Genomic DNA, 13,832 nt, shown 5'->3' with positions numbered 1-13,832 from the left:
ATTTATTTAATTATTGTTAAATTTATAATTTCGACTTTTATCTAATCTTTATAAATAAATGACATAATTTATGGTTAAAATCTACAAGGTCGTGCTTTGAAAACCATAAGCACAATATACTCAAATACTGAAACAATTTTAACCAACACATTTATAATATATATATATATATATATATATATATATATATATATATATATATATATATATATATATATATATATATATATATATATATATATCGGTTTTTTAATAACTCTAAAGTATAATAAATAATTTAATTCAGTTTTGTTTTAGTTATTTGTTTTTAATATGAAATCCAAATTAGATTCACTAGTTAAAAAATGTAGATAAAAAATTTAAGTCTTAAATACCTTTTTGGTCATCATTTTCGTAGTGTTTGTTGCGGATGGTCCTCATTTTGACAGAATGTTTTAAATGGTCCTCATCTTGACCGAATGTTTAAAATGATCCTCATTTTCGCAATTCATGTTTTATTTGGTCCTTTTCTGTAACGCTGTTTAAATCATTAACGAAGCATTGTACATGTGGCACGGTTTGTATTAGGGTGTGTTACGTGTACTGTACATATGACTAATTAACGTTAATTTTTCAATTTAAGAGAAATTTTGCAATTATGGAACAACTAATACTTGTCATTTCATCATTGGAATGCAGTTGCAGCTAATATTTTGCATGAGGCATCTGTATGCAAATTTTAGAAAAAGATTATCTGACCAAAAATTGAAGATACTCACGTGAAAGGCTTAAAGATACTCATGTGGAAGGCTGTTAGGAGCACACACCCAGCAGTTTGGGAAATAATGATGTTAATAATTAAATATGAAGAAATTTTCCTAATTGCAAAATTTTTCCTAAATTGAAAAACTAACGTTAATTAGCAATATGTACAGTACACGTAACACACCCTAATACAAACCGTGCCACCTATACACAATGCTCCGTTAATGATTTAAACGACGTTACAGAAAATGACCAAATAAAACATGAATTGCGAAAATGAGGACCATTTTAAACATTCGGTAAAAATGAATATCATTTTAAATATTCTGTCAAAATGAGGACCATCCACAACAAACACTACAAAAATGAGGACCAAAAAAGTATTTAAGCCAAAATTTAAAGAGAAAAAAAATTGATTTGATTTTGATTACAGATATTTTATAAACTATACGCTTTAAGATCAGAATATTTTTTATATTGTCAACAAACTTATTTACATGAATGGTTTTAGAAGGCACTAGATATATGGATGCTTAATTGTAGTAAGTTGTTCCTATTAAAACGAATTGCAATGCTAACATATGCTCATTTCACAAGGTTTCACCATATTTGTATTCCTTTGGGACTCAACCTTAGGTTCTGGCTCTACTTTCGTTTCTAAGTATTGAAATTCTTTCATTTCCTTGTACCATTCTTATTATGTATTTGTTTTACGGTGTTGGGATTTTCTTTCATCATTCATATGGATGAAACTAACAAAGGGAAAATTCTTTCTTCTACAGATTCATTATTTATTTTTATCTCAAGATATGCATAATATTTACACAAATACTATACTTCTAAAAATAGGTTAGAATCCAGTTTTTAAGAAACCGAATTTTGACCTGCATCCTGTGTTAATTATTTTTTTTTTATAAATCCGTAGAAATTCAGTTTCTAGAAATATTTGAGCATGAGAATTACAACCTACTTTTGTTTTTTTCTTTTATTGATAATGAAAATGGAATAAATAATGAAACAGTTCTTAAGTACTTTAATTCTTTTCATTTATGGTATTGTTGTAACTTCCTCTGCGTTCCTACTTGCTGGTTTAGTTTATATTCAATCAATGGCGAGTACAAGAAATCCATGGTGTGATGAACAAGTTTAATAATTAATTTGTACTGGAGTGTTGGTTGGGGTTGGTTCAAACTTATCTCATATTTTGTCTTCTAAATATTAAAGCTGCTATAGAATTATATCATCAGACAAAAGGAATAGATTCAAATTTATTTTATGAAAATAAGTTTCATTAGATATAGCTGGTAATAAATTCTCTATAAATTCATGAATCTACTCGTTGATATACTTATAAGTTATAACCTCCCAAGAAAAGACCTTAGGGTGTGAATAAAATCCATTTTGTCTTAATTAACCTTTTATTACAAAATGACTCCACTTTGGTAATCAAGTTTTTTTTAATCCAAAGATTATATATTTAAAGATATTAGAACTATGCTGCACGAATACGATATATGTATCGGATACGACACGTATCCGACACGTCGATACGTTTGTTTTAAAAATAATAGGATACGATACGTGATAGATACACGATATATGAATATTGAAAAATGTACAATAATTCTTAAAAACATAATAAATATATGATTGTTATTGTGTGAATCCAAATTAAAACTATATACTAAAGTTGTCAACATAACAAAATAAAAATTATTGTCATTGTAAAAATACCACTATAAGAAAACTTTCAAACAATGACCAATTCTAGTAACAAAAGATATGTTAGAAACAAATTTTCTGAGTAGAGATCAATTATTTTAGTAGTCAAAATATTGGTAGCTGATGTTAGTGACTAATTTAAAAACCAATTCATAATAAATATTATTTTAATTGTCAATTTAGAGACCAATTATAATTTTTTTTAACCATTTTAGTTGCAAATAATTTTTAGTTTTTAAAGTGGTACTTAAATTGGTCATTATATAATGACTAATTATTTTTTGTCACTAAAATTTGTCATTATTCAAAGATTTTCTTGTATCGTACTATAACTTTATAATTTAGATAGTTCACTACTCACTTATAAATATCGATAAAGTATTATAAAGTATCGAACACGGACACGTGTCAAACACAAATATGTGGTCCAAATTAAAATATCGGTGCATCACAAAATTAGAGACGTAGGGAAATGTGTTCATAATTAAACTTAGAAAAATAACTTTTACGATCTTATATATTTATAGGGAATGCAATAGATGTGTTAATATACTAATTAACGTTGGAATTAACCCTTAAATCACGTTTATATGGTTTCCCTCCCTGCATCCTGCTTATAAGGGAAGTGTTTTTAGAAATAAATTTGGCTTGCCGATAGTATAAACTTACCTAAGTAGTCTGATTTTTTTTTTCTTACAAAAGTTAAATTTATATTAAATCAATTTATTTCTTAAAAAAAAATTAAACTTGCATCAATTCCGAGATGAAAGAAGTAATTTTTAATGAACTAAATCCAACCTAATAAATTTATAAAAAATTGGATTGGTTTTATTCATGAAATTGAAACGCTATAAATGTTTGTTAAGTACACTTTAATATGATACAAATAATTATTTAAAAAAACTAAAAACCGTAAAATCCTTTTTAAATTTTTTATTTAAATAAATATTTGGACTAACATCGATTTAATCATTTAATAATATTTGTTAAAATAAATATTAAAAATAAATAAGTAATATTTAGCTACGAACTTAACTTAACTTGTTTTTAATATTTATATTTATTTAAGTTAGTATTAATTATAAAACAATTAAAATAAATATAACAAATAAATAAAATTAATATAAATCGAGTTAATCGATACTAACCTTATTTAATTTTAATATTTTATTTATTTATCGTCCATTTACCATAAAACATTAATCTTATTTGTTTTTAATATTTATATTTATTTAAGTTAGCGTTGGTCATATCATTGTTAAGTTATATATTTTCAATGTGTGTGGATTTTTTATATTGAATATGAACCTTAAATTATATCGAATCTAATGACTAAGATTTAAAGATGACAAATATCCTTATTTATAATTTTCTTCTCTCACTTACTACATAAATCTCATCTCTTCATTCACATTCATAAATCATTTGACATTCATATTTCATTCACACTCATATCTTCTCTCCACATTGATTTCTTTCATCTACACTAATGTTCTTCTTCCACAAACATTTATCTATATTTTTTTCCTCATCTCCCTCATTCATATTCTTTTCCTCTTCTCCTTCATCCACATTTTTCTCTTTGCCTTCGTTCTTGATAGTTATTTCTTTCATCCACATTCATCTCCCTTATACACATTCATCTATTCATCCATTATAATTTTTTAAAATTCATATTTTTTAATATGGAGGTATATTATTGTACAATAAGATTTTTTTTTTCATTGTCGTTAAACAAATCAATGCCAGATTTAATAAATTAAATATATATATATATATATATATATTAGCATCGGCTTGACTAATGCTAAATGTTTTACCCTATGTTAAATGTGTAATTTGTCGTAGTAGGTAAACTCAACCTAATTATGTTTTATAGTACTTAATTTAATCTCAATCTTGAAGAAAATTTATAATATATTATTATTGTGGCTAATTACTTACTTCTTTCCACGGGGATCCAAAATATACACCACAATCATATATTAATCTTTAGTTAACTTATAATCTAATTAATGATAAAAAGAATCCAAAAAGGTACATGAGTTTGTTATGGAAATAATGTGAATGATGATATAAGCACAATAATATGTGATATTCTAAATATAAATTATAATATTACTTTAACTATTAAAAAAAAATCATTCTAACAAATTTAAATAATATTATATATGTGACCTAAAGATTCTAACAAATCTAACCAATTAATGAATACTATTACCCACGATCTCCTATAACTTTTTTAATATAACAATAGATTAGAGGGTCCACTTTTCTCATTGAACATGGAGTATTTTTTTCCATATAAAAAAATTATTTAGATTTGTTTTATCTAATTATGAATTTTTTTCTATAGTGGATTGAAACATGAACTAATGTTTCTCACAGTACTGCGATGATCAACTCCAAAAAGTCTAATCTGGGTGAACCACAAAATAATACTCCCTCACTTATTAAATATAAAATATTAATGCTCATTAACTATTTATATTAAACTTATCTGTAATTGTAATATTGTGTTGAAATGTCGAAGCTTTTAATAATTGATCTCAGGTTGAATAGCACTTACTGCTAATGCATGTCTTACCCTTCAATTAATGTTGCCCTAACTAACCTTGAAAACAACAGTTAAACAGCACTGATTCTTCTATCCCTGTCATCAACACTGATTTTATTATTCTAGACATTCATTGTATTGAAATCAGCTCAGAAAAAAAAATATATATACGTGCTGAAAAGTTAACCATGAAAACTAACTGCTGCAGCTTGTTTTGTTCCAAGTTGCAATGGAGGATTCTAGAAAGTTAAACACTTGGAGGCTTTCTGACCCCTCACAGTAGCCTCATATGAGGAGCACCTGTTGCACATTCTAAGCAAGTGGGCCTAGTATGGGTGCCAAGTCTCTCAATTCTCATTTATGGAATTTATTATCAATATCTTTTCAAAGTATACACAGTTTGAGGTGGCTTTGCTTCTTTCCATCACTCATCATCACCCATACTTCTTTTCACTCCTCATCCATGCATCATGCCACTACAGAATGCAAGATCATGATGATCAAGTCAATCTATTCTCTATCCATGCATATACAATACACAGATCTTGACCCTTTCAAGTTTCTGATGGCTTTATTCATCATTAATATATGAGGACTACTTCAGTGTTCTTAATTTCAACCTTAATACATCTGTTTGTACTATAATTAGTTTCTATCAGTATTGTAAAAGTTACCTTATAGCTAACAGATTGATCAATATATATATATATATTATAATATAATATATACAGCAGTAATAAATGAAGTTTCAGGCTTTTGAGTGAATTTTCCCTGTGGATAAAATCTCAACATGTTTGAATCTGGACTTTTGAAGAAGAGATCCGTATTTGTCTCCTCTCAATAACTCATGTGTCTTTCCTGTTTGAGGTCCCATTTTCAAACCACGATATTAATTGTGAATGATTCTACAAATATTAAGTAATAGTGGTTTTACCATTTCGTATTTTACAATTAATATGGGTTTTCATGAGAAATAAACTATTTGATGTAGAATAACTTGGATAATCTCTTATTGATTTATGCTTTAACTTATATATATTAGGTCGGGTTATACATACTTTTTTTTAATCAGATATATAAGTCTAACTTTAAAAAGAAGGAAAATTTATTTTAATTAAAATTATCTGGATTTGGATTTTGATTATTAAGAACTATTATAATAAGTATAACTTGTAAATAGAAAAAAAAAATATGCCCTTTTAATAAAAAAAAAATCAGTGCATTTTATAAAATAGAAATTTTTTAATAAATTATTATAAAAGTCATATATAAACAAGTCATACTTGACTTCTATATTTTTTAAATGAGTTATTTTCTTCCCCATTCATGTATATGATAATAATGAATTTAATTTTCATATTTTAAAATTGATTAAAGACAGAATTTTATTCATCCAAGTATTTATCCATTATCATATTTAAAGATATGTTAACGTACATCTATCTAATCTTTGTAAAAATGAAATCAACATTTAACAGATTAAGTGATAATTTAAAGAACGTAATAGAACTTAAAAGTATATGATAAATAACAAGCTAGATTTTGCTTTATTTATTTATTTTAAATAAATACCAACTATTTAAAGTTTTAAACAAGGTTTTATTGTATCTAACCTTTTAACCCTAGTTGCTGTATTATTTTCACCTTTGAGATAATTTTGTGGGTTGTGAACATGTTTCAAAACATGCATTAAATTTCTGGAATAAGATAATAAACGTACAACTTATCATCTAGAAACACCATTAAGTACTCCAGCGGCGTATAATGTTCATTGCCCTAACATAAGTACAACTCACTTTTCCACTTAAGCAAAGGGATAATATATTATCTCTTGTTGGTTACAGTGAGTGTCGAAAATATGAAATATAAATGCAATTTAAAAGTTTAGAGATAAGTTAGTAAAAGAAGAAAGGGGTGGTTTTTGAGACGAGAGGAAGAAGTGAAGAAGACATAAATGGTGATAGCTTATTAGGTTTTGCAAAAGTCAGCTTTATCTCATATTAACATTTAATGTGTGCCGGGGTTTATAGACTTTTAAAGCTGAGATAATTGAGGTTTCCCAGTGCAGCTACATTGAATGCCACGCGGTTTTGAGAGCTACACCACATAGAGATATTGCCCCAGCTATGAACTGAATAATTTCCCCTTACTCCTTCAGTTAATGCTCTTGCTGTCAACTTTTGACTTGGCTTCCTCGTTTACTAGTTTTAAGTCAGCTTCTCACACACCCTCACCATACCTTTAACCTCTCTCATTTTACCTATAAATGTACATCACCCAAAGGTTAGGCTTCGACACATGCTTTAGATCCTATCAAGTATAGAGAAACAAAGGAAAACGACCTATTTTCCTTTAGAGCTCAAGAGGCTATAGAAAAGTAGAAAGACAAGTATAAAGGCTGTGAAATAAAAGAGAGAGACAGCAAGGAGACATGGGAAGACCACCTTGTTGTGACAAAGAAGGAGTCAAGAAAGGGCCTTGGACTCCTGAAGAAGACATCATTTTGGTGTCTTATATACAGGACCATGGTCCTGGCAACTGGAGGACAGTTCCTACCAAGACAGGTTAATTACCCCTCCACCCAGTTTCATGATTTTCTGTACTGTTGGAGTTCTTAGATCATCATTTACAAAAGTTTTAGATTGAAATACAACTTTTTCATTGTTTTGTGTAATTACTTAACTCAGATCTGAATTGGTTTTACTTTTGGGATTTTGTTCAGGGTTGTCAAGATGCAGTAAGAGTTGTAGACTTAGATGGACAAATTACCTGCGGCCAGGAATCAAACGTGGTAACTTCACAGAACAAGAGGAGAAGATGATAATCCACCTTCAAGATCTTTTAGGGAACAGGTAATTGATTCCAAGAAGTCTTCTGGTTGTAGAAAACATTAAAATTTACATTGAGTTTTGAAGATTTGTTTATTTTTAAATTTTGACTTGGGAAGTTCTTTGGATCTACAATCTTAACTTAACTAGATGACATTGACTATGTTACAGATGGGCTGCAATAGCTTCATACCTTCCACAGAGAACAGATAATGACATAAAGAACTATTGGAACACCCATTTAAGAAAGAAGTTGAAAAAGTTGCAAACAGGTTGTGAAGGTAGCATGGGAGATGCGTTTTCAGGCTCAAGGCAAATTCCTAGGGGCCAATGGGAAAGAAGGCTCCAAACAGATATCCAAATGGCGAAGAGAGCTCTGAGTGAAGCTCTTTCCCCTGAGAAACCATATTGTTTATCTGGATCAAACTCAAACCCTTCGGATAGTAGCAGTTCCTTCTCTTCCACCAAACCATCTCAATCTTTGTGCTATGCTTCGAGTGCTGAGAACATAGCTCGCATGTTGAAGGGTTGGATGAAAAGCCCACCAAAGTCCTCAAGAACAAACTCATCTGTGACTCAGAACTCCTTCAACAACTTAGTCGCAGCAGGTGCTGATACTGCTTCCAGTGGAGCAAAGGGACCGAACAGTGTTGAATTGTCTGAGAATTTTGAATCCCTGTTTGAGTTTCATCAGTCTTTGGAATCCTCAAACTCTGATCAGTTGTCTCAGTCGTTTTCTCCCGAGGCCACTGTTTTGCAAGAAGAAAGGAAGCCTGATATTGGTGCAGAAATAATGCCCTTCTCTTTGCTCGAGAAATGGCTTCTTGATGAGGCTTCTTGCCAAGAGAAACTTGGTTATGGTGATGCCAAGTTTTTCTAAATTGCTTCATTCTGTGACATTCAAAACTTGATTTTTTTAATTCACATGTTAACACCAGCATCGATCTCGCTTTGGCTCCACAGAGATTGTTTTCAAGCCTTTGGTGCTAAAATAGTGTATATTTGATTATTGACATTATTATTATTATTATTATTATTATTATTATTATTATTATACTGTATTAGATGCCTTACTGAAAAAAAAAAACTTATTTATCTTATGTAAAGTGGATCTTGCCACGAGATCTTACTTTTTGAATTAATGGTTCTTAGGTAATCATGTTAGTAATTAAAGTTCCAGTTATTGAAACGAATGGAATGTAGGAAGTCCAGTTTATCTCTCCATTTTTAGAAAACGTAGTTATTATTGGGTAAACTTGTATGCTAATTTGTTTAAATAATTTAAACTTATCAGTGTGTTAAAAAATCAATAAATGTTATTGGGAAAGTTCTTCATTTACAAAAACTACGTACTGTAATTAATGTATGAAGAAAACGTGAGCCTTTTGAATTGTATAGAGGAGTAATTATATCTACAAGTATGCACCACAAAACTATTGAATCAATCATTTTGGAAGTTAAATAAATGGGTGGTTCTAAAATACCAACTTCAAATGTTAATATACTAAAATTACTTTAATCTTGATTAGTTGTGTAAAATCTATGTATACTATTTGTATTGCCTTATAATTAAATTTAAACATTACATTGTACAATTATAGTTAATTTCTTAATTAACAATTATGGACTTTTAAAAGATAGGGTGTGCTTGTTTTCTCTCCTCAGATGTGTGTCTGTACTCATACACAAACATAAAAAAGTGTGAAAAAGAAGGTTAACGTATATTTAACTCAATATAATTATTAACCGTCCAAATACCTATTAAAAGATACAAAATATTAAAAACCATCTTTATCTTTCAAAACAACAATTATCAAATAATGAATGTATCGCCTAAGTTCATATAAAACTCCTTCAAATACACGATTGTATTTAAAACATATTACAAATTTATCATATTTGACCTATATTTCATCATTTCCAACTCAAATGTTATGCTTAATTGATTTCTTGACTGAATCCTAATTACCTTATTAAATGACTAGAATTTTAGAAGCTTGCGTAAAATTAAAACGATGGTAGTAGGGATACTTCTAGAGTGGGGTCAGTTGTAGTGTTCTGAAAGTCATAAATTTAGATCATTTTACAATCGAAATGGTTCAAAAGATAGTGAAGAGGAGTGTGAAAGAAATTTATTTAAATTTATGGTTTTTAATACAGAGATAACCTATTTAAATAAATTACTCAAAACATGTATTGGATAAAATTTAGATCTTAATTAGCAGAATATAATTTCTGGTATATCTAGCTTGTTCTCTGTATTTTAGCTGCAGCCATTCATCTCTTCATGATTTATAGAACAGATTTTGTAGTTTAGTTTTTTTTATTTTTTTTATTAGTGTTCACATTTGTTGTCAAATTTCATGCATCATAGTTATGCAAGTTCTTTCACCTAGGTCAAGGGCTCAAAAAAGTTATGTTGGTTTTTGTGTAGTAACTACGCTGTAATTTTTATGTATTTTGTTTTATGACGCTTTATAAATGGTTGGAAATCATGAACGCCTTTTATGTCAATTTTTTATTTCGAAGTAAAATGTGACTAAGACTAGAACTTCAATATCTATAATTGTCCAGTCATTATTCTCTTATTTGTCAAATTTTTTATCGTGATATATTTATAAATCGTGATAGATTTCCAATTCATTATGACATTGACATACAATAAGGCAAAAACTTCAAGTGTTTGGGTATTTAGACAAAAGCATAAAGTAACTTGAAATTTAAATCATAAGAGAAATTTACCTATCACATGACGTTTGTTGTTAGTGTGTAACAATTAGAAAAATAAGATTAACGGAAACAAACAATATTTACTTTTTATTTGCTTAAAGAATATATAATACCTAAATAATTTATCACAAAAAGATTTTTAGGTGCTGAAGATAAGATGATTTAATAACTCTCATATCACGTGAAGAGATGAAATTTAAGTCCATCTTAATCCAACAAAATTAACTTGTAAGGTGATATTTGTATGCACTTATAGTTTGTGAATTGATATTATTTCTAATCTAATCGATTCCAACATTAAGGCACAACTATTATAGTTCAAATACAAATTTAATTTTATATATAAAGAAGTGTTGAAGATCTCACATTAATTAGAGACAAGACAAATTTATAGTATATAAGTAGGTGTAAGTCTCATCTTACAAGTCAATTTTTGTAGGTTGTTCAGTTCTTAACATAGTATCAGAGTACTGATTTTGAGTCTATCATAATAAAATTTATTTTTGTTTATTGTTTGTTAGACTTATTGTGTCATCCATTATGAGTTTACAACATATAAGTGGATAAAAACTTCATTTTACAAACTAATTTTGTAAGATTGAATTAAACTTAAAGTTCATTATGATAGAAAAATGAAACTATTAAATTCATTAAAACATCTCTAATAAAAGATGTTTTATACATTTCCATATTTGGGTATAATTTAATATTCATTTGTAAACCAATTTCTAATCTTGCTTGTAAATTAAGTTTTCTTTTTTTTTCCAACTTATGTTTTATACATATCAGAAAACAAAAAGGACGTGGAAATCCTAAAACTAGAGAAAAATTACATTTGTTGTCTAATGACAAATAGAAAATAATGTATATGAAAATTTGTATCACATATAGACTATTTTTTCATATCCTTCGACCTCAAGTACATATTCTTTAAAACAAGAATTTAACTCAAACTTTACGACGTTCTACTATAAAAGTATAAGAAAAATTAAATAAAAACTTAAAGTATTTTTGATTAAGACAAAAAAATATTATAAACTTAAAATCCATTATATAATTAGCAATACTCCTTTTTTGACTTATCCTAAGTGATAAGTGATGTAAGAATTTTTGAAACATATTATTTTCTTCGGTCCAATAGATGAAAAAAATGATTTATTGAAGATATATATTACTTTTGTGTTAGAAAAAGAGAAAAAAAATAAATAGTATATTTAAGATACAAGAAAAGGGAAACGAACATACAGAACCGCTACACCGTCAGGGAGAAAAAAACCAGAGAAATGGTCATGTTGCTTGAAACGTGTGCATAATGCCGGCGGTTTGGATTGTTCTTCTTTTCCTTTTGAATTTTAACATTATATTAAAACAAAAAAGTTGAATAATGTATAAATAATAAAAAATATAAATTTATTATAATATTTTTGAAAGAAATCTGTAAGTTCTCTTAATTTGTATTTCATGGTCAAGACCTTCCTATTATGTTTTTTCTTACAATTGTCTAACACTAATAAGAGTCTTTATCCTCGTAGTCCCAAAAATCACACGCAATCATCTTAGAAAAGGGGAGAAATTAAAGAAAATTAAAGCTGTTCAATTTCCTCCATATTGGGCCCCTTTGCCTAATGTTGCCAACTAAAACTTCTTAAAGAAAAAATAAGGAAGGTATATGAACAAACTTTTTCTTACATAATTATAAGAACGTACCTTGTAGGATAGAGAACTGTGTTAAATACGTACACAAACTACAAAGTACAATTTATATATTCCACCATCACCAAAGATGTTTTCAGACATAACATTGTATTTGCATTAATGTTACTACTGTAAAAAGAAAAAGAAAAAGAGAAAAGAACAACTAAATCTTGTGCTTATTTGCAAGTTGACAGGCTTAGCTATCTTCGTAAAGAAGGAATCATGTGCCGACCGAGCATTGTGCATTTAGTATAACATGTGATTTCGTATATTTCTTTGTCTAACAGATTGCAATGTTATACACGTATCTACATGAAAAAGATATATCTCTCAATAGAAAAGTCTTCCACATTTTCCCGTCAAATTCCGAGTTGGACTATCAGGGTCATTGCTATTTGCACTCCCCTGCTTATTGTGACACTCCTCTTTTGATTTTTATTTCTCAAAATTACTCCCAAATATTGCAGCCCTCTCGATTTGCACAAAAGTTTTTGTAACCAGGTGTGAATATTGGCATTCACTTCTAGAGCTGAATATGCGAACCACAGCTTTCCGCGGGCATAAAAATTCGTATTATATATATATAAAAAATTAGTGTCTATATTTCATAAACAATTTTTTTTTTAATTTTATACTTGTATTTTGTTTTCTTTCATTTATATAATAAAATTTACTTAATTCATTAAACAATGTATAATTAATTAAAACATGATAGATTGAATTAGTGTTGGTCATTAAGGAAAAGATGGTGGAAAATGAATGAAAATGAAATAAAAGTTTATTAAAGATAATGAGTGATGTGATTGGTTTGTATTAAATGAGTCTAAGTCCCAGGTAGGGTATAAATGAGAAAGTGAAATACAATATAAGGACGAAGATCCATTGCCTTAAAGCTTTGGGTTAAGAGTAGTGTCAATGTCTTATGAGGTTGGGCTCAAGTCTCTTTGATGTTGTATCTCTCCACTGAAACACCCTTAAAAAACCTAACAGTTTGATAGATTAAAAAAATGTTTTGATTGATAAAATTGGATGATTGACGCGAAATTGAAATTTGTTTTTGTCTCAAACTTTCATACATTTTGATCTCAAATTTTAAAAAATGAATGAATAAAATCCTTCTAAATGAGCTGTGTTAATTTTGTTTTGTGTGTTAAACACATTCATTTGAGTTGGAACATGTCAAATGTTTTAAAGAGCATATACATTAGTCTGAAATATCATAGGTAAAAAATTAACATTTTTATATAGGAGAATTATATCTATTCATTTTTAAAGTTTGAAACCAAACTGTATCAAATTTGGGACAAAAATAAATTTCAATTTCGCGTCAAAGTTTATGGATTAAAAATATATTTAAGCCTTTAAGATAAAGTGTAATTAATGTAAATTATATTAAAACAAAATATGAATTATTATTTAACATAAAAAAAGTCAAGATTGAAGAAGTTAGGTTAAAATATTAAATATGTTTTTTGTCCCTTAATTTTCAGTGAAAATTAAAATTAGTCTATTTTCAAAATCTTTTATCAATTTAGTTTTTCATCCTTAAAAATGCG

General features: G+C 28.0%; 1 protein-coding gene across 1 annotated transcript; it reads left to right on the top strand.

Annotated features, from left to right (window-relative positions):
• Positions 1–7,283: 7,283 nt before the first annotated feature.
• On the top strand, positions 7,284–8,905 carry LOC114184185 (myb-related protein 306-like). The gene is made up of 3 exons (XM_028071456.2): positions 7,284–7,587; positions 7,746–7,875; positions 8,023–8,905. Exons 1-3 carry the CDS (start codon positions 7,455–7,457, stop codon positions 8,729–8,731), a joined length of 972 nt encoding a protein of 323 aa, XP_027927257.1. The 5' UTR covers positions 7,284–7,454; the 3' UTR covers positions 8,732–8,905.
• The last annotated feature ends 4,927 nt before the right edge of the window (positions 8,906–13,832 follow it).

Source organism: Vigna unguiculata, chromosome 5 (assembly GCF_037176805.1).
Source record: "Vigna unguiculata cultivar grain cowpea cultivar isolate G323 ecotype 2 chromosome 5, ASM3717680v1, whole genome shotgun sequence".
NCBI lineage: Eukaryota > Viridiplantae > Streptophyta > Magnoliopsida > Fabales > Fabaceae > Vigna > Vigna unguiculata.
This window is presented reverse-complemented; position numbering and strand designations above follow the sequence as displayed.

Excerpts from the sequence above, each read along its gene's own strand:
- LOC114184185 (XM_028071456.2), top strand. The coding sequence starts at position 7,455 with ATGGGAAGACCACCTTGTTGTGACAAAGAAGGAGTCAAGAAAGGGCCT. Across the intron at positions 7,588-7,745 it reads GACAGTTCCTACCAAGACAG|GGTTGTCAAGATGCAGTAAG; the intron begins GTTAATTACCCC and ends GATTTTGTTCAG. Across the intron at positions 7,876-8,022 it reads CAAGATCTTTTAGGGAACAG|ATGGGCTGCAATAGCTTCAT; the intron begins GTAATTGATTCC and ends ACTATGTTACAG.